The 25,541-nt window shown below is 36.4% G+C and overlaps 5 protein-coding genes across 9 annotated transcripts in view; 2 read left to right on the top strand and 3 right to left on the bottom strand.

Moving 5' to 3' along the window:
- Positions 1-2,702: 2,702 nt before the first annotated feature.
- Positions 2,703-3,935, top strand: LOC114930562 (transmembrane protein 126). The gene is made up of 4 exons (XM_029302370.2): positions 2,703-2,911; positions 3,062-3,233; positions 3,374-3,502; positions 3,613-3,935. The coding sequence occupies exons 1-4, from the start codon at positions 2,799-2,801 to the stop codon at positions 3,850-3,852; spliced, it is 654 nt and encodes a 217-aa protein (XP_029158203.1). The 5' UTR covers positions 2,703-2,798; the 3' UTR covers positions 3,853-3,935.
- LOC146722534 (AMMECR1-like protein) lies at positions 3,613-10,354 on the bottom strand. The gene is made up of 4 exons (XM_085484659.1): positions 8,570-10,354; positions 7,616-7,726; positions 7,323-7,528; positions 3,613-7,211 (listed from the first exon to the last, which is right to left on the bottom strand). The coding sequence occupies exons 1-4, from the start codon at positions 8,782-8,784 to the stop codon at positions 7,045-7,047; spliced, it is 699 nt and encodes a 232-aa protein (XP_085340785.1). The 5' UTR covers positions 8,785-10,354; the 3' UTR covers positions 3,613-7,044.
- Positions 10,355-11,052: 698 nt separating this feature from the next.
- On the bottom strand, positions 11,053-15,429 carry LOC114930623 (uncharacterized protein CG5902). The gene is made up of 4 exons (XM_085484658.1): positions 14,641-15,429; positions 13,731-13,841; positions 13,317-13,522; positions 11,053-13,198 (listed from the first exon to the last, which is right to left on the bottom strand). The coding sequence occupies exons 1-4, from the start codon at positions 15,051-15,053 to the stop codon at positions 13,032-13,034; spliced, it is 897 nt and encodes a 298-aa protein (XP_085340784.1). The 5' UTR covers positions 15,054-15,429; the 3' UTR covers positions 11,053-13,031.
- Positions 15,430-16,040: 611 nt separating this feature from the next.
- The window catches only part of RhoGEF3 (Rho guanine nucleotide exchange factor 3), a 155,726-nt gene continuing 146,225 nt past the window's right edge, over positions 16,041-25,541 (top strand). For 3 of the 5 annotated variants that reach the window (XM_029302461.2, XM_029302456.2, XM_029302455.2), the window contains exon 1: positions 16,045-16,404. The gene's annotated coding sequence lies outside the window, so the exon portion shown is untranslated. Of the gene's footprint in view, positions 16,405-25,541 lie in introns of all 5 variants that reach the window. The other 2 variants (XM_029302463.2, XM_029302462.2) reach the window with 2 other exon arrangements.
- Positions 19,088-24,061, bottom strand: LOC146722533 (uncharacterized). Its single transcript, XM_085484633.1, has one exon. It carries the CDS (start codon positions 20,133-20,135, stop codon positions 19,533-19,535), a length of 603 nt encoding a protein of 200 aa, XP_085340759.1. The 5' UTR covers positions 20,136-24,061; the 3' UTR covers positions 19,088-19,532.

Below are 25,541 nucleotides of genomic sequence, written 5' to 3'. Positions count from 1 at the left end.
TCCTATTAAATTTGAAATATTTTTCATATTAAATATTCAATATATATGTAAATTATATATAATTATACATATATTTATATGTATTTATACGTATATTTAATGAGCACAAAAGCATATCCTTTTATAATAAATTTTAAATACATTTCTATAAGAAGAACAACGTTAAAGAGTTTAGACGTTCAACTTCATTTCAATGCACAATACAATAGTCAATTCCAGTTGCAACATGACACGTAGTTCGTGATTCGATGTCGTACAATTTCCGCATTCGCGCAGGCAGTTTTATCACGATGATGCGTATCAAAACGAGAAACATACGACGCATGGTATACTTGCCATAACGTACTTCATTTTATATTACACGTGTATGTGCGGATCTCCTGTTAGATTTTTATAGCGTATCTACCGTGTAAAAGATAACGAGAAAATTAAGAGACCGCACGCAGCCGAGAGCTATCCTCTTTAACCCCTCGTTTTGCTCCGAAAAAGGGTCGCGAGTTCATTACACGTGGCCAATGCTCCGACGAGTTTTGCGCGATTATCAAGACGTCGAAGAGTTCGAATGTCACTTTCGATCGCCCGAATTATACGTACCACGATACGCGAACTCAAGGTCGCGAGAATAGCGCGCAGTAGCTAAAAAACGATCAGCAAACCTGAACACCTGATCACTGCTGTATCAACATATACCGTAACAATAATTACGCAAGCAAGCATCCTGCGCTCCTAAAATTTCCAAAAGACGACGTGACTCGCAGGTGATGACATTCCGCTAAGAAAGGAAGAAGCAACGTGCACGCGATCTGTCAGTCCGAATAACAGTTGACCGAGTGACCCATACAAACACTGCAGCCACCCCTCTCCGTGGCGACTTGCGCTCCCACGAATTTGCTCTCGAATGACGACGAACGATTCGTCAGCGCAATTAACATTCTTAAGACATGTACGAGCTTACCACCTTGTTTACGCACTGGCATCTTTCTCCGCGGTAGAGCCTCTCGCAGGGGATGAACGATGACGAAAACACAGCACTTCCAGGATCTAGCGATATACTCCGGAACGGTCCAACACGGAGAGTGACAGAGGACAGACGGAAATGCGACAGGGACGAAAACAGCGGCACGAAGACGACGGCGACGACGACGAGGCACTACTATACTCTGGTCCGCCGCGATCTGTCACTTGGACGCCCGAGCTTCCTCGCGGAAGAATCGCACAACGGTGTCGCGCGCACTATATGTTGTTGTCACTCGATAATAACGACGGGTTGTTTCCGCGCACGGCGTCCACGGACACGCGCACCGCTCGAAATGTCACTCGCGAGAAATCCGACGCGGCGAGCCGAACGTGAGAAACGTGTGGAAAAGCCACGTTACGACGATATAAACACACAGGCGGCCGCCGCCACCACTCGGCCACGGGCAATATGGCGTCCCGCTTGGTCTAGCAGCCGGAAAACCGACTGGCTGGCAGGAGTGGAACGCCCGGCTCCGATTGGTCCGCCGCCCGCCACGTGACGTCACCGTTCGTAAGCTCGCGCGCCCATCCGTCACGCGCTACTCCGCCGCGCAAACAACCCCCTCGTGCGCTGTCGATATTCCCTCGATTGTTCCTCGGCACTGTCTGATAATCAGATCGCGTTCACCCGACTTTTTACCGTCCCGAGTCGGTGCCTTCACGCGTCCCGCAATTGCGATTCGAACGAGGGTTGCAAGCGACGTACCATTATTATTATTTATGCTCAATTGTTTCATTTATTTCAAACGTTTGTAATGCGCGCCAAAAGTCACTAGTGATATATAAATAATAAGTTCATTTTCATGAAACAATTGCATCATGCCCGGTTTGATAAATCGACGATTAAAATTATTGATATTTGGTCGTATTTTGTTTCCCGATTGTTGACAATTTCCAAGCAAATTGGTTAGCTGGATATATATTCGACGATCTATAAAGTAGACTGCATTGCAACAAATTATGTAATACAGAAGTGAGAGTCTTTAAATATCCAAATATATGTAAATTTGGATGTATTTTGGACGCCGAATGCGAGAGACATAACAGAGGCGCATTTGAAGTATCAATATATATTGCTTTCAATAACTTTGATATCGTTACCTTATTGCTCTTTCTGTAAGAAACACTCGAATGACACGTAATCTGAATCGAAATAAATATAAATGTCGCTATGCAACGCGCTTGTTCGATATTCACGGTGATCTTTTCGTCGCGGCAACACGTTAACACAACACTTTGTAAAGAACATTAATTTCGAACGTCTACTAAGAGCGGCGCTACTAATCAGATAATTAACTGTTGCCATCTGGTGGCAATATGCAATAATACGATCACTCGATATACTATCGATCTATTACTATCGATAACTCGATAATCAATAAGTCGAATTACAATAAATTTGTTTTATATATGAATTTTTTATTTTTATTTAAGATTTATTGAAAGTAATATTAACACAATTAAAATAAGATGAGATAGAAAAAGAATAATAAAATAATTTATTGCATATAGATAAAGTAAAATTTACAAATAATTGTTTAATAAATAATTTAATGAATATAATCAAAATAAATGTTGAATTACAGAATTATCGATGTAGATAATTACAGATATAAAAAAAAGTATATAAAATGCAATTAAAAAGATTGAAATAGAACGAATCTATTACATAACTATGCGTTTGCGTACTAGTTCTGTTACAGTAATAATATATATATAGTCTATGCAGCTGTGGCTTGCGGTGTTTCATGTTGACACCGTGAAATCTGAAAAATTAAAAAATGGAAACACGCATGCGACACGATATACCACAAAATGCCATACTATTGACAAAAATGGAGGCTTTATCCAATCAATTAGAACTTATTAAAACCTGGAATCCACGAAGCGAAGTGTACCTAACCTTATTATTATGTTTATTATGTTTTTCGATTAAGCGTACCAAGCATTTGCATGTGGCTTGAAATATTATTTATTAAATTCATATTGTGTTGTAAATTTTCCTTAAATGGTGTATACGATGTAAAACGGTAATTTATTTTAGATGGTCGCTATTATTTGGACGAGCTATTCTGACTTCAGCGGCTTCATTAACTGGGTTTTACATCAATCAACGATTTAGAAGAAAATTAAAATTCCGGAATTTCGGTGTGTTCCCCACAATGGCTGGTGTTACAACTGGTCCAGCTGTAGCGACAACACTTCTTTACACAGAGGTACAATCTACAAGTAAAAATAGAATAACCAAAAATACTTGGTGACTTAATGCAACAACAGGAAGGCAATAACGTAAAATATAATCATACTACTAGTCTGTTTATATTTGCTATTTATACAAAAAAATAATATGGTTTAGATAATCCTGAATAAAATGTTGTTATTGGAGATTTCTTGTCCTATATGCCTGGAATCCAGGTCTATTTTGTTACAAGCTTCTACTGGCTTGCTTCTTCCATTGATACTAGTACCATTCGCAAATTTTTCTGTAAGTATAAACTTTGCTCTGTTATTTTTATATAATGGTTAATCTTTCTTCATATAAAAATATTTTAAAATTTATATTTATTAAAATGCTATGTTATATATCTGCTTCAGATTGGTGCTCGCAGTGGGATGCATAACATACCACATATAACTGATGTGAAAGGAATATTTAGAATTATTTCATCAGTCTACAAGCCAATGATACCTGTAATTGCAACAATTTTCACTTTTCATGCACTGTTAGCTGGTTTTATAACACACTCACAAATTAAATCTTTTCTTCACATACTGGATGTGCAAAATTTTATAGAGCAAGACAGAAGAGATCAGAAATTTTCAAAGGCTTTCTAACTTTATGTAATAAAACAATATAATATATTGTTGTAATTGTAATAAAATATATGTAAATTAAAGAAATATCTTTTTCGGTTTAACTGATTTTATTGCATTCTAAGAATAAGTCTCATTAATTATTATCATGCTTACTTTATTTAAATTAATTATTCTATATTAGAGTTACATTAATGATACTGTAAGGATGAAAAGATTGTAATGATTCATAGAATATAAAAATGTATTTTTATTTCATCACTGACATAATGTTATAAGATATCTATAATCATTCATACCGATGTATGTGCTCTTGTTTTTATTACAAGAGTTTTCTATGTAATTATACATCTTATTTTTTTAAATTAATCCAGAGTATCTAGGCACCATATGATTTATTACAATAATAAACGCTTTTAAACGCTGTTTAAAATGTCACTGATTTAAATATTTAATATATAACTTTTCTGATTCAAGACAAATTTTTCTATGTTAATTATTTAATTTAATTAATATATAAGTTTACAATATTTTGACTCAAAGTATGGCTTTGTATATATATATATATATATATATATATATATATATATATATATATATATATATATGCATGAACTCATCATTAAACATAATACGTCAATACTTTACTTCTCTAAGCATAAGATAAAATATTTAATATTTTCATGTACTGATGTAGATTTTATCTTGAAAATTCAAAGATATAATATTTCACACAGGCTTCCAGAATATGTAATAGATTAAAATTCTAATTTAAGTCAAATTTTACACTTGTTATGTTAAATAAACTACTGGAATTTTATATTATTAAATTGTGATTAGATTTTTTAAGTCAATTTGGGCACAGATAAACGCAATTTTGATTTTGCCAACTACTCTAGAATTAAGTATATTACTGGCAGTTTACTGGACGTTACATAGGGCTCAAGTAGCAAGGAGATCCCAGGAACTATATGTGTATGCAATAAGAATATATAAAAGATAACACCAGATACTAATGCATCAATTCAATCAAAGTACAACAACCTGATTTGTTTATTCTTTCGGGAATAGGATTTTATATAATAATATCTAGAACAATGATTATGTTGGCAGTGAATGAAACCAGCTATCGCATAGCTGTGGAATCTAAGAAGCATGATAGTTTAATATAATATAAAATATTCCTGAACTCCTATTTATGTGACAATGCTATTAAATGTACCACGTATTTAAGGTACAATGATATATATTCCAATACTACTTTTTTCCGTGCTATTTTTTACCTCCAGTACTACTTTTTTCTTCAAGTACACATTATTCATCTTGTATCATAAACCAATTGTATGTACACATTTATAATATACATAATCGTGTTTTATCTATTTCCATATTATTTTGCTACTTTTAAGCATTGGAAAAAGATTTTTTTTCTGATGTTATCATAATGAATGTAAATCATCATCATGATTTGCACAGCAATCAACATCATAATGAGATCGTAATTTTTGTTAATGTATGTCTTAAATCTATTTTATATCTATACTTAATTTTTTTTATTAGTATAATGTAGTCCATTGTCTATTTACAGTAGAGAGATTCTTATGCTAAATAGATCATTAAATATATTAATCTATTAATATAAAAGCAGTTAAAGTCTAAAATTCTTTATGTCTTTTCCAATTAAAACTTTGTGAAAGAAAATGAGAATGAGAATGTAATTAAAATTTGTTAATTATAATTTAATTATATATTATTGTTATTAATATAAAGAATCCTTTGCTGCAATAAAACGTTGGACTATTTTAAACTAACGTCTTTAAACTTCATTGCAGGAATGGTATAAATATACAACATATTAAAAATTTATATAACATTTATGTTACTTTAATATTTTATTAACAACATAATCCGAATACATGATTAAAAACAGAAAAAGATTAATATTCACACAAAAATAAATTAGTATGTGACAGTATGTCTCAACTCAACAGTAATAACTTAATAAAATCTTTGAAAAAGCTTTTATTTATACCATTGATGCAAAGAAATTATGTATAGACGTAAAGTGTTATTGTGTCAAATGTTGTAAGTATGAATAATTAATGATTACATCTTAGAAAAAAAAGCAAATAACTTCCTTTTAATTCTAAATAATAGTGTGCAAACATCTGTATTGTTTTATTAAAATTACAGAACTTTTAAGAAACTCTGATGAAATTACTTGGCTATTTTTTTAGAAAATCAAAATATTTTATTGCTTATAATGTTTATTCTGACATTTTAAATCTGCTTTTAATAACATGGGCATTGTAAACAAGTGACCAGATAATGAACTTATGCTATACCCAATTAATTAGATGCATAAATTGGATAGATTAATATAGTCACTGTTAATTATATAGTGTTGTATGTATTACGAAATTTTTTGCGTCATTTGTTTCCCAAATGTTAATAAGTGTAAGATGCCCTAGCATGATAGCAAAGCTAATCTTACTACTTACATTGATCGATAGTATCAAATGATAAGTGTTAAACAGCAAACTGAACTCGCGTTGTTTTAAACGCAGATAGATTATTATTATTATTATTTCCAATTTAACAATCATAAAATTGTACAACACGAGAACAAGAATCTATCTTATATATCTATAGCCGACATATTATGCTTACAGCAAATATTATTTTGGAAGAACATTGCTACCATACTTAAAATATTGTATATTTTCATTATTCGAGAAATATTATCGCACAAGAACCAGAAGAGAAATCGTGAAAGAAATAGAGAGAATAAATGCTGTTGAATAATAAAAATAAAATAGACTTTCATCAAGCAATAGAAAATTATATATAATAGCCACCTTCAGTGTTAATTTTTATGCATTTAATTTATTTTTTTACCTTACAAAAGTTTTTTCAAAGAATAACAATAGTACACTGAAGGATGCAATACACATAATTCCATTAAAAAGGTGGATAATTCTGCATAGGTACCACAACTGAAGGAAGTGGTGGCATTGGAAGTGTGTGCATGAACGTGGGGTGATTCGGCTGAACCATAACTAATGTATGTTGCTGATTGGCCATGAAGGAATTGTATTGAGTGGTATTGTATTGTGGGTAAGATGCGTTAACTGTGTCAGCAGTATTTTTGTAACAAAATGTGCCAGCAGTTTGACAAGGTAGGGGCCCTTGAATAGGACCCCAAGCCAGCTGCTAGCATCTTCGATTGTGCCAATGTGTCATGTAATCTTGATAGCTTACAGTAATCTTCTCACTCTGGTATCGAGTCAGTTTCACACTGCGTCTAATATCTGGTGTCACTAAGCCCTTATAACCACCCTTATGTAATAGCGAATCTATTGTTTGAACCTGGTCCCAACCTGTACAGAAAAAAAAATATTAATCAAATAAATTAAACTATGCATGTAAGAAATATGATGATCAATGAGCTAATTCACTAACAATTGATAGCACAATGTACACATATTTACCTTGTTCAGTTGCAACATCAGGTAAGTAAGTAGCAGTTCTTTTATTGCCCTTTTCATTATGAAACTCTATGCGAATTCCATGCACTCCTATCTCCCAATCTAAGTAATCCACACCATCTTCAAAATGCCGCAGGATAGAAACGCTCACATGTAAGCGTGGAAGTTCCTCTCGTGTTATAGGATTGAATCGTGAATCTTTGAAAGCACTAAAATATGATTATTTAAAAATTACTTTCATAATTCTTTAATGCCATAAATCTAAATAATCAAATTAAAAAAGAAAGATATATTACCTAGTAGTAGCATATTCCCTAAGTCCTGCGTGCAAATGCATAGCATTGAATGTACCAATGCAGCCACGTAGTCGCATATCTTTGCCAATAGTCCACGTCACAAACAGGGGACTGGAAAGATATGAATGAAAAGAATGTATTAATATTAGAATTAAACCGCAAAATTGAGTGATAGACTTATCTAAAAACATTACTGAATCTTTGATAGAATTTTAAGCTAAATATATATAAAATAAAATTCTAATAATTAATGCTTTTTTAAATCAACATTTTACTTATTACTTATTCATGTAAATAATTACATAATACAAACAAGTATATAAACATTATGCTATTAATCAATAATTAAATTTTATATATATACACATATACAATTATATGCACATATATTTCTTAAATGCAAACTAGAATGAAGAACAAAACACGAAATAGAAATCGATTTCTATCTATTATAAATCGAAGAGAACGTATAATAACAAAGGCAGAAACTTTCCAACGCTTATATATAGATAAATGAAGTTGAACAATGTACTTTGCATAATCTCAGCCCGAGGTTGACAGCTCAGGGCGGAAGATATGGAAAGTACAAGACGCACGTCTTATAACAGACAAGGAGCCTGCGAACGTTTTCGTAGTCCCTCTTCCTCCATCCCCCCTTTGTCCTAACGCAACAACAGTAGTTGAAAACATAAAAGCGAGAGCGATTTCAACAAAGAGGCGCGCTGGCGTAGGTGGCGGGAGAAAAGGACGGCAATGAAAGAAAAAAAGGCGCCTTGGCAGAGAAGAGAATGGAAATGGTGGGGCGGTGAAGACGCGCACGGGAAAAGCCACGAGAGAGCGAGAAAGACAGATGCAATACGCGCGATGCATCAGTCAGGACAAAGAAAAAAGGAAAACGAATAGATGCCAGATCAAATGAGAGACCAGCTCATTCAGCGTGATTGTTCCACTCACAATGCTTCGTTGCTGAAGTTGGGCGATTTTGGTGGGTCGAGTTGGTGCAGTTGGCAGTAGAGGACATCGAAGCAGTAGAAGCCCATCTCGGGCTGCACAATCAGCGTATTACGTATACGCGTACCGTTCGACAGTACCGTTGTACCGTTGCATGGCGCGCCCGTGGAATTGTTGTTGAGCTTTTGCTTTTTCGTACCGCAACAGCCAGCAGCCATGTTTCTCCCGTTTCAGCCGTTGTTCGTCGTTGTCGACCACTACGCGACCCGAATCACTGCGGACACGAACGGTCTACGACCCGCGTATGCGTCTTGTCTCGCTCCCGTCTCGTCCGCCCGTTCTGCAGCGACTAGCCGCGATCGCCGCCGTCGTAGCGTGCAGTGTCGCGCGCGCGCGCCACCAGATGGCGCACCGCGCGTCAAAACAGCTGTTTCATCGCCCGCCATTTCGTCACCGTCCTTTCCGCGCGCGCCTGTCAATACAAACGACCGATGTCAAAACAACATTCATATTCATTCGCTTACGAGTCGAGGCTTCGCCTGCACTACTTCTCCATATATTTCTTATGATTGTTGTTCATGATAACACGCGACAATGCGATTTGTGCGGTAAGAAATGACAGTATGATTTATTATCTTTTTCGTTATATTTATATATTATTTTATTTGAAAAAATGAAAGATTGATATGATGTATTGCTTTTTTTTCTAATGAGAGAGATATGTATTATGTACGCAAAATTTATCAATAATTACATAATTGGTGTCACATTTAATCGAGGTTAGAAAAGTACTTTCACTAATATATTTTTGGCGCGTAATTCGAAAGTTATTACTTAAATATATGTGACCACTTGTGTCTTAAAATTTGCAAAAACTGCAAAACTTTGATTATGGATAAACATTATTATTTGCCAGAAGCTATTCGTGCGTTATGCAAATTCAATCTATTCTTTTTGAATAAGGTATAACAGGTAATAATAAATAATAATTAAGCAATATTTATTTGTTCGAATTTAAAAGAAATAACTTCTCATTATAATATTAATATATTTCTTTTTCTTCCTTTTCAAGTTTATCGTTTGTAAATTACATAATATGGGGAACATCAAATTTTAAAATTATACTTTTTATTGATAAAATATGAGCACGAATAAATCATATTTTTTTGTTTGCAATCAAATCTAGCATTACGCATCATTACGAGACGAAGATCAGCGTAGCGAGTAAAAGCGATGAACTGGTCGGTTTCGAGAGCCTTTTCGTACAATTTTCGATATTCATGCCGCACGACCCGCTTACCGCGGCAATTACGAAAGATTTTCGGCGATAAATACCCAATTTCGTTCCGCACCTTCGGCCGCTTTTACGAGGATGGAAACACGGCAGCAAACACTACGTCGTACACGGAAACGCGACGTAAGTCGGCGTAAACGACCGAAGATCGCATAAATATCGTGTTGTTAATGACGAGCGACGAGACGCACAATTCCTTTTTTTATTTACAACTTTTAGGACAATGCGAAATAAATGTACGGACGCGATATGCGGCTTGAGAACTCGTCCGGAACACGGCAACATGTCGACGCCCGTATGTCAGCCGGGAGGTTTCGCTGGAAAAAATTCACCGTTGATCGTCCGCAACGAGAAACTGTCACCGGATGCATCATCTCCATGATAACGCGCTCTCATACTCGTGTACGAAACACGCGTGCGGTCTAGGACCGCGATTACCACTGATACGCACATCCACGACGCGACGCGATCAAGCCGGTTATGCGTCGCGACGCCGGTTGCATCGCGCGTGACATCGCGGCGCCATCTCACAAGTGTTTCTTTGCACGATTAAAATATATATATATATATATATATAGATTATATAAAACATATGCGTATATTTATTTATACGTTATATCTTTTAATTTGCTTTTATAATACTTGCTTTCTGTGTTTAAATAAGATATAAGAATTCATTTTCCATGCATAGCATAAAACAGATACCTATATTAAATCTTTTAAAGGAAGAAAAAGACATCAATAATGAAGGATTGATTTTACAATAATCTTTATGACAATATAAAATTTTTTATTCTATTTTTTTCATTACAGTGAAAAGTCGACTAGCGATATCCTAACAAATATCTAATAATAAAATAAAATAAAGACATATATTCGCTTGTGTGATATTATATTAATCAGAGAAAGATGATACCAAATATAACAATTAATATTGCAAATGTATATATAGGTGTTTCGAAAATATTTTTTTATCATATAACTTTGTATTACATTGCATTGATTATTGAGAAAAATATTAAGATGAATTGTGTGCTTATTTTAATTACAAATATATACGTGCATATATGTATGTAGATTTTGATGAGTTTTATAAAATAATTTATTTTTTTTTAACCAATTTATATGACACATTAATTATCTAATTTAAGTAATACTTAATGCTATTTAATTGCATGAATGACATCAAAAATTTGCTTTGTAAGTGCATTTTTATTGTATTTTGCAGATCAAATTCGACAAACACGAATATAATTTACTACTATATCGCAAAATATAATTACAACACTAGAATTATTTTAACGTTAGAATTATTTTTGGTTTTAATTGTAAAAGTGCATTCATATATGCGTAAATCGTAACATGTATTACACAAATAGAGTCCCATAGGCCAAATGAACGCATACATTAATGAAGATCGCATGGCAGTTAATTGGACGATTATGCCGAGACTCAGAAGGCAAGATCTTTATCAGGAACTCGCTAATTATTATAGATTTTATATAATAAATAATAACACGAATCAATATGCACAGCATAGACATAATATAACAAAGATACAATAACAATTTTTACACATTTATTTTTAACGAAGTTCATTATAGTGTAAAAGATATAATAAAGCACGAATAAAAATTGGCAGTGTTTAAAGCCTGCTATTCAAAATAGCTGACAGTTCAAGACAAAAGTAAAATTTTGATGCCGAAAAATATACAATTTATATAATCAAGTACTTACTTTATATTATATAATATTGTAAGATGTGATTAATTTATATATATATATATATATATATATGTATATATAATAGATGCACAGCGTAAGATATTAGTGTAAATTATTACACAAAATTATGATTTATCAATCGAAAAAATATTAAATTTTACTCACAATGAGATCATTATATTTTTTTACTTATATCTAACTAATATCTAATATTTATTTATATTTTCTACTGTTTTATATATTTGCCTTTTTAAATATTTTATTAACTAAATCACCAACCACTGTAGACAATTTCTGTCATTTCTGTGGCGAAGTTTTGTGTGATTAAATATATAATTGAGTATACTTTAATAAGGCGAAAATTTTTCTATGACGCGAGACAAAAAAGCTCACGCTGTAATACGAATAAATTATATATTAGCGAGAAATATATTAAAACAGAGAGAAATCACATTTCTATCAAAAACTTCAAATTTTTCTTCAATTTTCACTTAATATATGTCTAAGAATATTATGTCTGATATATTATATAAAAGTTCTAACACATCTCAATTTGTACATTAAATCTTGTGAAGCAGGCAGTGAATTTTAAACATACTCACTGTCTTATACAAGTGTGCTCATTTTTTATATTCGTAAAGTATTATATTGAAACAATATATATAAATGCAGATTCTTTATATGTTGGCAGAACTAATTGCTAAAAGAGAGTTGAAATGTTTATGAGAAAAATTAATCGATAAACATTTAATTAAGCATTTTTGTTGTTCATTCATCAATAAATTTTCAAAATCGACAAATTTTAGGCATGTTAAAATGATTTAAATATAACGTTCAAAAATATTTAAAGCCAATGTATATGCAAATATAATTTTTAGTCAAATTGTAAATATTAAAACGTTATGGGATAATATTGTTACTTATAATTCCAACATCAGCATAACAATTAATAATTAGGCGGTGCTATCATGTATGAAATTATTATCCTCAAGACGGAGCATGCGGTATCATAAACGGGAGGCTATGTATACTGAGACACAAAAATACGCACCATTTTAAACAGTGAAAAATCGCGAGAAATAACCGCTTGCAATGTCATTTTCGTTTACGTACCCCGCGTTCCCCGTTTTCCTGCATTGAAAAGCGATGTGGTGATCGAACATAAAGTGGTGCAGGTGGATAGGACGGACCTGCGTTATCCCACCAGAAGGGTGTACTATTGCGTATCGGTATAACTGGGGAAATTGGAGGTAGGGGCAACGGATGTATAAACGTCGAACGATTAGGCTGTGTCATAATCTGCGAGTTTTGCCGATCTGATACGAAGGAATTATACCGAATATTATCATTTTGTGAATGAGACGAATTGACTGTATGCGCGTTGTTATAATGAGCTTCTGCGGGTCGTTGAAGCGGGGGCCCTTGGCTAGGACCCCAGGCGAGCTGCTAGCATCTTCGATTATGACAATGAGTCATGTAATCTTGATAGCTCACGGTGACTTCCTCACTCTGATAACGAGTCAGTTTCAGGCTACGACGGATATCGGGTGTGACTAGACCTTTAAAGCCACCTTTATGTAGTAGAGAATCTATTGTTTGTATCTGGTCCCATCCTGAATAATCGAATTGAATAATTATCGAACGTGATAATTTAATTAAATTTGTTTTAACGTAATAATTTAGTTTCGAAAATTTTAAAACTTGTTCTACACTATCGAATCAGATACGCACCTTGCTCCATAGCTACGCTGGGCAAGTAAGTAGCCGTTCGCTTATTACCCTTTTCATTGTGAAACTCTATACGAATTCCATGTACGCCTACTTCCCAATCTAAATAATCAATTCCGTCTTCAAAGTGCCGCAAAATCGACACGCTTACGTGCAATCGTGGCAACTCGTCTTGAGTTATGGGATTAAATCGGGAGTCTTTGAATGCGCTTTAAAACAGATAAACATAGAGATAAAAAGCGTGAAGCATAGAGATAAAAAGTGTGAATTATGTTCAATATTACAATCATATTCATATAAAATAATATAAAAAAATTCTGATAGATACAATCTGCGTCTATTTTTAAATATATCTCATAATATTTTGACTATTTTTATATTATTAATTATGTTTTAACGTGAGAAACATTGTCTCACCTAGTTGTAGCATATTCACGTAGGCCAGCATGTAATTGCATCGCATTAAAAGTACCGATACAACCTCGTAATCTCATATCTTTTCCTATTGTCCATGTCACAAATAATGGGCTGAAAAGACGTACCCATATATTAAACATTTCATATTACACATTATTTTTTACGAGACAATAAAAAGGAGATAAAAAGAGAAAAATAAAATAAATCAAAGTATATTTCAATTTATGTATATTTAGCAAAAATTCAAATTTTATCAAGATATGATTAATATTAAAAAAAGAAATAATTTTTTAGTGTATTTAATAAAATATATAAATATAATAAAAATAAATATAACACAAAAACAATAGTAATTTCTGGATTTATCTTTCACCGTAAATTTGTCCAAAATAGTGAAATTAATAATATAGGAATATGTATATGCATAGCAATTCTTATTAACAACGCTTTTGTAAAGATAATATAATAAATCCTCGATGACCTATATAGTTGGCATAATATGCTACAAAAGTATGAGAAATCGTCGCGATAATATACCGTGTACTCTCCGACAGATAACAATCTAAACGCGAAAATCAAATAAATTCATTTTAATGCAACTTGGTGAGTAGATTTCATGACCAATGTCAAATGTCAAAAATGAAAAGCTAACGAGCTCTAAAAATATAAACATACCCAAATATACAAATCTATTATTAATATACAATTAGCCTAAAGATTGTGCCTTTCTCTACAGCTGCAGCATCGAAATTTAATCTGAAAAAGTCGCAACTTTCAGGACAAGCGCGACGAAGACGACGTGCAACGTACCTAGAAGACAACAGCTGACTCGACAAGACGGGTGGACGGTCGGACGGACGGATGCATAAAAGGAGACAGAGATAGAGGGAGAAATGACAGATCAACTCACAACGTTTCGTTGCTGAAATTGGGCGCCTTCGGCGGGTCCAATTGATGCAGCTGACAATAGAGCACGTCGAAGCAGAAGAAGCCCATCTCCGGTTGGGCGATTGACATGGGCTTCCTCGGACGAGGCACGCCGTGACGTATGACGGTGCCATCGCACGATGACAGGCTCGGTGCCGCGCCGCCGCCACCCACCCTCTGCTTCTTCGCGCCGCAGCAACTGGCGGCCATGTTCCTCCTGGACGGTTCGCCGATGAGCACTGCCGTCTCGGTCCTCCTCCTTATTCCTCGTCTACGAGTCTCCTCTCCGCGACGTACTCTACGTCGACGTCGTCGCCGACGCGTGCCCGATCGCGCCCGCGCTCCGCTAGATGTCGAGTCGACGGTGACATAAACAGCTGTTTCCTCGCCCGCCATTTGTACGGCGTCGCGTCATCGCGCCATTGACAATTAGCGGTATAGTCAGTCGTCACCGCGGGAGTGGGGCCGTGAATTGGCCGCGGTCACGCGCATGCGCGAGCGAAAGGCAAGTGGACGGTGGCGCTCCCTACTGTCACTTTCAATTTGACTTTGTAGATGTTAATCGCCAATGTTCAATTTAATCAAAATCGCGTGTAATAATTGTGCCGTTATAATTCGTTCTACATCATTATACGTTTATGGTTGGACATCGGTGCGAGAGAAACAACGCGACGAGATAATCTGCACTGGTGATAGCAAATATCAGTCTGAAAATTCCAACATTCGATAGAAAAGGAATCAGAGATAAAAGAATTCGAGGTATATCAATGTGATTCGCCTACAAGACGATGTGCTTCAATCGATACTCGACGACAATCGGAAGGTAGTGCTTTTTGCTGTATCAAATCAAAAGATTTTAATGTTATAGAACATGCGTGCATATATAAAGAATCAAATGCTAGGACACATTTCATGTTTGCAGTTTGTCTAGAGCATAAATTTATTTTATCTAAACATGAAATGTATATCCTAGCTGCACCGGCGTCAGTTTGCGCAGGTGTAAAAACATATTAATTCAAACTTTATATTTTTTTATTTTTTATTCTAAAATAATACGAATTCGGTCGAATTCCTAGCACAACATATCCGAAGGATATTAAGAGGATATCCAGAGGCGACATTGAACATCCTCAGGAGGTTCTCTAAATGTTTTTGAGATATGTGCTGTTAGGGGTTATATATATTCGATCTGCTAAATTTTCGATTATTTAACCTTTTCCTTTCTCCTTTTTTGTTAGGTGTGCACAGCGTTAAATCACCGATCTGTGCTTCGCTTGACACCTATTATAGTAGAATGGCGCGGCTGCGCACAACTCTAAAGTGCGCCGCGCAAATTGCGAAAGCGAGTCGCGGCCGTGTAATGACGTTGCCGGCAGCAAGGGCACCTGGATTCCTAGTTCCTTACCTGGCACCTGCTGCCTACGATGTTGCACCGCCGTAGAAGCCCGAGGCGTGACAACGGCATCAACCTGGCAACGTGCGTCACTCGCTATCTGTCATACAATTCGCCAAGTGCATTTCGCGACACTTTATATCATCTTTGCGAACGAACGGAAGCGAGTCCGGCCTTGAAATTCGGGAATGCGTGGACGGTGAACACGATCTTGTGCAACGAATCCAAGTGCGGCTCCAATATCATCAGCACGGGATTGGATTTTCAAAGTGCAACGCGCTCCAAGGATAACTTCGAATTGCAACCGATGCATGTAATTTCGCGGACAACGCCAGCCTTCTGACTTCCTCGCCGGTGAGTCCTTGCTTCTTTATTAAATCATTATCTATATGTGCCGCTTCGAAAGCGATCGCATTATTATAATCTTTATGTTTATTTATAAACGCCGCCTTCGAAATTGATGCATCCATGTGCATCTTCCTGGCGCGTTACATAAAACGACAGGCGCGTGCGATTAAATGCGAATCACGTTTGCGCAATCTGACGCATGTCACCGGCGTGAAGTCATGTCTCGCGATTTTCCAATTTGCTGGAAACTTCGAAAGGATGCCGGTGATTTAATAAACAGGATGCATATCTCATAATTTTAAACATGGAAACAATCTAAATAAAACATGGAACAATAAAACGAGTACTTAATTGAATTACTTTTTTCTCTATATATTATAAGTTACATTCTTACGACTTTTTTATTCTAATTGTAAAACAATAATCGAACAATGTTAATTATTGGCATTATTATTTTTTCTGTTGGATATAAAAATTTTTTTAGAAAATAATTATTCCTAACAGAAAAAATAATGATGCCAATATAATTAATATTTTTTTATTATTGTTTTACAATTTAGAGTTATAAAAAGTCGTAAGAAGATAACTTATAAAATAGAGAAATAATATAATATAGATGAGAAATTACTTATTGGCATTATTATTTTTTCTGTTCTTTCTTAGAAAATAATTATTCTCAACAGAAAAAATAATAATGCCAATAATTAATATTTTTCAATTATTGTTTTATAATTAGTCATGAAAAAGTCGTAAGAAAGTAACTTATAATATAGAGAAATTAATTATTAGCATTATTATTTTTTTCTGTTGGAAATAATTATTTTCTAAAAATTTATTATAGAATTATTTCCAATAGAATAAATAATAATGCCAATAATTAATATTTTTCGATTATTGTTTTACAATTAGAGCCATAAAAAATCGAAAGAAGATAACTTATGCCTGTGTACTTGTTTCCACGGTATTATAAACCCTTTCTCTTAACGATAACCAGTGATTAACAAGTTGCGCACGCAGCATACACGGATAATGAACCCTCGTGTTATTCGTTTTATCATGTGATCTGGTCTTAGGTAAGAGTAATTAGTTTCTCGTAACTCCGAAAACTATTCGGCCGCTACACGGTTTCCATCGCTACTCTCGGGAATTGATTACGATACGTCACGTATTTATCACGTTAATGAGCATCACTGACTACGATGTCACATGTTTCAATTCATATACTATAATTATCGCTAATATAATTCATATTATATAATTTATGGGATCAAATGCTTTCCAAAAGTTATAATGTGATTTATAATAATAATAATAGATTATATAATATACATCCGCGTGTAGAAACAGATTCGCGATATCGGTACTGATTAAAATTTATTTTCCTATGTGTATGTGTGTGACACAGCATACATTATTTTTATTCATTATGCATTATGCGTTTGTTTAAAGAGAGATTCTGTAGCTTATATTGAGATTATTTTATCAGAATGTTGTTGATTCATGGATTAGAGGATTTTGTTTCAATTTGCAACTATTTACAATATTTTTGGAGCATTATCGCGGAGACTATCGCAGCGATTCGACGACGCGACATGGGATACAATCCTACTGAAACATACAAAATGCATTTGCCGGTTTAACGCAGTTACTGTTGATAATGCACTTGCTCGCATACCACAGACGCGATTTCGCCATTAGTATTTCGCGAAATAAAAGAGACGTTTCACTGGAATTTCGATATGTTATTGCACAAGATGATAAAAATATATATACACACAGAACAGAAAATTAATTAAGAAAAAATCTCAGAATTAACTAAAATAAAAAGTGATACCTAGTCACCAAAGTGATAATTCGATCTATCCTGTTGAAAATTTTAATCTTTCGCTTATTCGTTGTTTGAAAAATATTTTATTGACCAGAAAATTGCAGTATTTCTCGAGACTCAAATAATATAATCGTCAAGCAGAAAGTTTACACGTTAAGAAAATACTTACATACAGCTTGAATTACATAGTCAGAGAAGCTACGATGTTCACGATTGTACGCGCGCCTCGTTGGAAAATATACATACAATGCCTCATCCTTCGTAATTCTTCGTAACAATTACCACCTTTCTACTCCCACTTTGCCGGATTTTTCTGACAATCTGATCTTATTTAGCTCTGTGTTTATGTTTCTTTTTTAGAACACACAGACATGCGCATGGTACTTTCTATTTCATTTATTGTTTCACTATCGAATATGTCGAATCTTAAAGATGAAGCTAGATCGAAATATTAAGGCAGGATTTTTGTGCAGTCAAATATATTGCATTTCATGAGCACGTATGCGCGAATCTCAAGTTTTGTCCTCGACCTTCGGTCATGACAATAAGGAATATATTGCAGTAGCTACATGAATGCTTGCAGCAGGAATACATTACATCTTTTATTTGTGAAATACGCTGCACAGTCGAGGAAAGCGTTTATAAGAAATGACGGATTCGTAGCAAGCTCATTCTTCATGCATTTTGTATAAAAATACTTTGAGTAAAATATTTTTTAAACGAAAGAATTAGGAAATCAAAAAGGTAATTCGTATAAAGAGCTGAGAAATTATTTCAAAAAACATATCGCAGAATTTGTATTATATTGTATTATATTGTAATGTAGGAGAGAAGGACAGTGGTGATAAATGAAATGATATATCAAATCAAATCGTTATATTAAAGTTCGCTTACACGTACAGTGACTTGCTCGCTCGCTACGCTTCGACTGACTCGATGTGTACGCGGATGAGGACGATCTCTCGCTTTTGGAAATCGCGAAAACAAGTAAAAACTAAGTACGTCACATAGCACGTTGTTATTGAGGTAAAGTCACTCGGTAGGCACGTGTCACAACACTTGTAGCGGTCCATATATATTACAAGCCGCCTACAGCTCGGCCAGCCTGACATTATGGCCGTCTCGGGCATAAATACAATAAATTCTTTCATCACTATAATCGTCAATCTTTGTAGTAAAATGAAATAAAGCTACTAATAATAAGATTAATATAACAATACATTATACATTTGCGAGTCAATAAGCGCTATAGAAATCGGCTGTCATCATTAGATTATTCCCCATCAACATGGTAGAATTTGTCTTATTATTCTTTATTTGTGTACATCTTTATATGGTCTGAACTCACGACTCCCGTGTATGGTAACTGTGTTACTTGGAAGCCCTCAATATCTGACACGACGTAACGGTCGTGATCAAGGACGCTTTTTATGACATACGGACCCTTGAACTGTGGGATTAACTTTTTGTTTACCCCCGGTGTTACATCAGTATTGCGGATCATAACGTAATCGCCTTGTTTATAAATGGTCGCACGCTTTCGCTTACTATTATAATAAATTTCGTTCGCACTTTGGATATTTTTAATAACATTTACCGCCTGATCTCTAATGGTTTCCAAATCTCTGTCGTCATCGCAATACGGATTAAGGAAGAGACGAATCTCATCGTTCACGGTTCCTAATTGATCGATACCAAATAATAATTGACTAGGAGTGTTACCCGTGCCTCGACAGCGTGTATTATTAAGGGAAAATTCGACGTCTTCTAATATTTTATCCCATTTTTCTGGTGTTTTACATAGCTTTGCCAACATCGGCGTAAGAACTCGGTTGAAACGCTCAACCTGCCCATTAGCACGTGGAGTAGCGACAGCGATTAAAATGTGGCGGATTGATTCCCCCTCCATAAATTTTTCAAATAACTGTGACGTGAAACATGTTCCTCGATCACTTATCAATTGCCGGGGCTTACTATACGTGCGAAAGTAATCTTTCAAATATCGTATAACTTCCTCGGTTTTCGTAGATTTGCAAGGATATAATTTTATAAATTTTGTAAACCCGTCGACCAAAGATAGTATATAGCGATATCCTTTTCCTGTTTTTTGTAATGGCCCGTAATGATCAACATGTAGAGTTTGGAATGGCAACCTTCCTTTTGGAATATTGTGTAAGTATTGTAAGAAATTTTTCCCCTTTTCCCCACCGAACTGACTGGCGAACACGCGGGGAAAGCATGACACCCGATTAATTGGTCGGTCGGCGCCCCGTTACGCGACCCAGGCCCGGAATTCTGGGGGTATTCTCCCGATCGCGCGCTCGCTAGGCTTTTGGGGTATAAAAGGAGAGAAGAGAGAGTTACGAGAGATTTTTCGAGTGAAAGGCATCTGCCCTTTTGGTTGTAGCACTCGATATTCGACTTGACTAGAGCAACCTAACGGTTTTGTTAACGTGATAACGTTTTTGTATCTCGCTCGCAATTTCTGATTAGAAGTAACCGTGAAAATAGCGACGCAATTAGACATAGTGAGTCGATCCTGATATCTCTCGAAGTGTGTGGCCGGCGATTATAATTAACCGCACCCGTACAATTGTGTTTCCATATTAAATGAATATCTCTAATATACTGTCCATTAATCAAGTGACTCCTTATTTAGTTGAGACCCTCAGCCGTTCCTCGTTCTCCTGTTGTTGTCCCAAACAGGGCATTTCAAGCTCAGCTTCTTAAGAACAATTAGTGAGAACAACTTATATTTCGAATGACAAAGAGATTCTTACAGTATAAAAATTCAGAAGTGGGATAACGTACTCGCCTTCCCTTAAGAAAATTGTACGTATATTTAGGGATAGCCGCGTCCCGCATTCCTGAGCTCGCCGTTTACCGTTTTCACGAAAACATCACGCGACGCTCAAGGTGACGCGTATGTTTTTGTTCCTGTGATAACGTGCTAGGTGACTTCGATATTGTCTAAGACTGTGTTCGAGGCAAGAACGGGATTCCACATCGGACGAAGAAATCTATGGTTGGAACGCGAGCCCAGCGGGATCAGTGGCAAATAATGGAGCGAGATCGGCTTACAGCCCTATCTATGGATGATCTGCGACAAGAGGCCCTACGTCATCAACTGCCAGCAACAGCTGATCGAGAGGTGTTGATCGAAGCGATCTCGGCACATTTGTCCCTCGATAGTCCGACGGACGAAATGATGCCTTCTGCATCAGGTTCCCGCACTACCACCGGGAAGATACGCAAAGGAAGTGGCAGTGCAGATCGGCGAGGGTCGGTGCCATCAGTGGTCGTGACACCTGCCGCGGGAACTGCGGCGCAAACTGGGGCATTGGACCGCCTCACTGAGACCTTGGCTGTATTTATGCAGCAGCAACAACAAATGATGGAAGAGATACGATCGCTAACTATAAGAGATAACTTTATCCCCAGGGGACCTTCCCCAGAGCAGGAGGAAGTGGAGCAGATTCGTTCTCCAGCAGTCAGTACATCATCGCCGGCACAAGCGGTGACCTTGTTAGCACCGCAAATTCCGGAGTTCGGCGGCACGGACGAGGAAAACGTCCATATTTGGTCACAAAGAGTCGACAGAGTGGCTCAAGTGCATCATGCGTCGGAAGACGTCGTGCTCCTCGCAGCCTCTAGTAAATTGACGAAACTCGCAAAGCAGTGGTACGAGATGCAATCCGGCCACGTCTTAGAGTCGTGGTACGAACTAAAGCAAGCAATGATAAAGATGTTTGATCGTCGTGTCTCGTTTACGGCCGCGATGCAAAAAATTGAGGCTCGAAAATGGAATCCGGCTAAAGAATCATTTGACCAATATTCAATTGACAAGCTAACATTAATTCATCGTTTGGATCTCCCTAGTACAGATGCGATCAACTTGATAATCGGTGGCATTCCGCAACATTCACTTCGTGCAACGGCTTTGGCGTTAACCACGCAGTCTGTAGATAAATTCTTGGAAGCAATGAGGAGGATCACCTACGGTATGGGCGACATGGAGAAAAAAAACCATCATCAGAGTAAAGCCATTAAGAAGGACTACAAAGCAGCTGACGGGAAGACACAGGGCCACAAGGACAGGCCGACCAAGGGAGCATGCAATTATTGCAAAAAGGAAGGTCATTGGAAATCGGACTGTCCACTGCTGAAGAAGAAAGAGCGGACAGTAGCAACGGCCTCATCCTCCTCCCCGGCACCGGAAAAGACATCATCTTCCACGCAGCCGACGGCAGCGGCGGTCGAGGATAACAACAGGGATAAGTTTTACCTCTCTGGACCGTTAATAATAATTGACAAAATCAATAATATAGATTGTAATTTGAGCGCGCTAATGGACACAGGAAGTCCAGTCTCATTTGTTAGTTTGAGTAATTTTCAGAAATTTTTCAATTGTACGCAAACCGCGTTAGAACCAGTCGATCGGAAATTTAACGCTTTGCCGAAAAATCCGATTAACGTCCAGGGGAAAATTAATTCCGTGATTAGCTTTAAATCATTCCCCGATCGTACTTACGAAGTCTGTCTTCACGTAGTTGATTCAGATTTTTCTGAAATGGATTTAATAATCGGACGTGATTTCCTAGAGAACTACAATTTAACATTAATTTTCCGACCGACTAGGTCCGATTCCACTGCATTTACGCAACTCCTTTTACAATCGGATGTTTGTTATACTGAAATGAATGCGGAATCTTTGTTAGATGAGTGTGAAATAGATTTCGGGCTAGCGGAAAAACAACAGCTCAAAGAAGTGGTCTTAGATTGTTTAAATACCGAGGTTAAGGTAATCGACGATGACTATTACGTATCGGTTAATTTGAAAGACCATTCAACGTACGCATTCGCACCTAGAAAATTTGCGCTAGAGGAGCGAAAACAGATTCGGGCGATTACCGATGATTTATTGGAACGCGGCATTATCAGGAACAGCACGTCTCCGTACTGCGCAAGAATTGTTCCCGTGCGGAAGAAAAATGGCAACCTGCGACTATGCGTAGATTTACGCCCACTGAATGCGCGCATTCTTAAACAAAAATATCCTTTTCCTCTGATCGAGGATTGTCTGGCGCAATTGAGCGATCGAGCGGTTTTTACATTGCTCGATTTAAAAGACGGGTTTCACCAAATCAAAGTCAACCCTCAGCTTACGAAGTACTTTTCGTTCGCGACGCCCGATGGGCAATTTGAATATGTACGATTACCCTTCGGTTTTTCGGAAGCACCCGCTGAATTCCAAAAACGCGTCGTCCAAGTTCTGCAACCGCTCATACGACAAGATAAAGTTCTAGTCTATATTGACGACATTTTAATAGCAAGTCGATCGGTAAAGGAAAATTTGGAAGTATTACAAGAAGTCCTATTAGTTTTGAAAAAATACGGTTTTGAGTTGAATTTCACCAAGTGTTGTTTTTTGAAGAAAAAAATCGAATTCTTAGGATATATAATTTCCAAGAATCAAGTAACCATGAGCGATCGTCACACGGAAGCCGTGAAGAATTTTCCTGCTCCGAAAAACACTCACGAATTGCAGCGATTTCTCGGGTTAACTAATTATTTTAGAAAGTTTATACAAAATTACGCACATAAAGCAAGACCGTTACATAATTTGCTACGAAAATCGGTAGACTTTAATTTTGACGCAGAATGTACTTCCGCGTTTGAAATACTGAAAACTGAACTGACTGCGTATCCGGTACTTCGCTTGTATCATCCAACCGCACCTACTGAGTTGCATACTGACGCAAGTGCTCAGGGGCTTGGAGGAATACTTCTCCAGAAACAATCAGACGCGAAATGGGCCCCCGTTGCGTATTACAGCCAAACAACAAATAGCGCGGAGTCGCAATATCACAGTTTCGAGCTCGAGATGCTCGCGATTGTTCGAGCGGTGGAACGCTTCCACATTTATCTATACGGTATAAATTTTACAGTAATTACGGACTGCAATGCGCTAGTCTACGCAGTCAATAAAGCGAATTTGAACCCCCGAATCGCTCGTTGGACGCTGCTATTACAAAACTATGATTTTAAGGTGGAGCACCGTCCGGGAAAAAGAATGGCACACGTCGACGCGCTTAGTCGCCAAGTATTCTATTTAGAAATCTTACCCTTGGAAAGGGAGCTAGAATTTAAACAGCTTCAAGATCCGCGAATTAAAGAAATTGCTGATAGTCTCGAATTTGATGATAATAATAAATTTCAATTAATCAATGGATTGATATATCGGAAAGGAGAGGACCGCGCGCGCTTTGTAATTCCCGACGCGATGATCCCTAATATTCTTAGAATATATCATGATGATATGTCGCACTGTGGATTTGAAAAAACGTACCAAGGGGTACACGGATCGTATTGGTTCCCAGCTATGCGAAAAAAAATTCGCGATCATATTGATAATTGTATTACGTGCCTGTATGCGAATTCCTCAACTAATAGGCGCGAAGGCGAATCGCAAATAGATGATTTTGCCCCTACGAAACCATTTGAAATTATTCACGTTGACCATTTTGGTCCTCTGCAGGAAACGCCAGAAGGTTCAAGATATATCTTTGTAGTGATAGATGCGTTTACACGGTACACGTGGTTGTTTCCTACGAAAACAACGAACACTAAGGAAGCTCGCAATTGTTTAAAATTTTTATTTCATATTTTTGGAACACCCGTTACGGCGGTTACTGATCGGGGTTCGGCTTTTACAGCAAGAGATTTTGCAGAATTTTTGGAAAAATTAAATATTAATTTTAGAAAGGTCGCCGTAGCCTCACCGTGGGCTAACGGCATAGTAGAGCGTGTTAATCGATATTTGAAAAGCAGTCTAACTAAATCGATCGATTCGGCTGATGATTGGGAAAATAAACTTATCGCGGTACAGTACACAGTGAACAATACACATAACTCAGCAATAAAAACCTCTTCCTCGAAACTTCTGTTAGGGTACGAGCAACAATGTCATGAAGACAAAGATTTGAAAGACTATTTAGACTGTTTGCTCGAAATAGATAATAACATGTACGAACAGAGAGAGGAGGCACGTGATATTGCCAAACAAGCTAACAATAAGCTCAGGGAATATAATAAGGCTTATTATGATCGTCACCACAAGAAACCGACTGTGTACAAGGAAGGCGATCGAGTATTGATACGCGACCTTCAGGCCAAAGTAGGTATAAGTAAGAAGCTAAAACCAAATTATAAAGGCCCGTATGAAATTGCCAAGGTTCTAAATAAAAACCGGTATGTTGTAAAGGACATTCCTGGGTTCGACATCACGCAAAAACCTTACAATACCATCTTGTCT

Source organism: Nylanderia fulva, unplaced genomic scaffold (assembly GCF_048542155.1).
Source record: "Nylanderia fulva isolate GAGA-0341 unplaced genomic scaffold, ASM4854215v1 Scaffold30, whole genome shotgun sequence".
Classification (NCBI taxonomy): Eukaryota; Metazoa; Arthropoda; class Insecta; order Hymenoptera; family Formicidae; genus Nylanderia; species Nylanderia fulva.
Note: the sequence above shows the minus strand (reverse complement) of the source record. Positions and strands in the feature narration are given on the sequence as shown.

What these genes read in the sequence shown, in the direction of transcription:
- LOC114930562 (XM_029302370.2), top strand. Translation starts at nt 2,799, where the DNA reads ATGGAAACACGCATGCGACACGATATACCACAAAATGCCATACTATTG. An exon ending in TGGAATCCACGAAGCGAAGT is followed by an intron (nt 2,912 to 3,061) that starts GTACCTAACCTT and finishes AATTTATTTTAG; the next exon opens with ATGGTCGCTATTATTTGGAC. An exon ending in CAACACTTCTTTACACAGAG is followed by an intron (nt 3,234 to 3,373) that starts GTACAATCTACA and finishes AATATGGTTTAG; the next exon opens with ATAATCCTGAATAAAATGTT.
- LOC146722534 (XM_085484659.1), bottom strand. Translation starts at nt 8,784, where the DNA reads ATGGCTGCTGGCTGTTGCGGTACGAAAAAGCAAAAGCTCAACAACAAT. An exon ending in AACTTCAGCAACGAAGCATT is followed by an intron (nt 7,727 to 8,569) that starts GTGAGTGGAACA and finishes ATATCTTTCCAG; the next exon opens with TCCCCTGTTTGTGACGTGGA. An exon ending in TGATGTTGCAACTGAACAAG is followed by an intron (nt 7,212 to 7,322) that starts GTAAATATGTGT and finishes TTTTCTGTACAG; the next exon opens with GTTGGGACCAGGTTCAAACA.
- LOC114930623 (XM_085484658.1), bottom strand. Translation starts at nt 15,053, where the DNA reads ATGGCGGGCGAGGAAACAGCTGTTTATGTCACCGTCGACTCGACATCT. An exon ending in CGTGAATATGCTACAACTAG is followed by an intron (nt 13,523 to 13,730) that starts GTGAGACAATGT and finishes TCTGTTTTAAAG; the next exon opens with CGCATTCAAAGACTCCCGAT. An exon ending in CAGCGTAGCTATGGAGCAAG is followed by an intron (nt 13,199 to 13,316) that starts GTGCGTATCTGA and finishes TCGATTATTCAG; the next exon opens with GATGGGACCAGATACAAACA.
- LOC146722533 (XM_085484633.1), bottom strand. Translation starts at nt 20,135, where the DNA reads ATGGAGGGGGAATCAATCCGCCACATTTTAATCGCTGTCGCTACTCCA.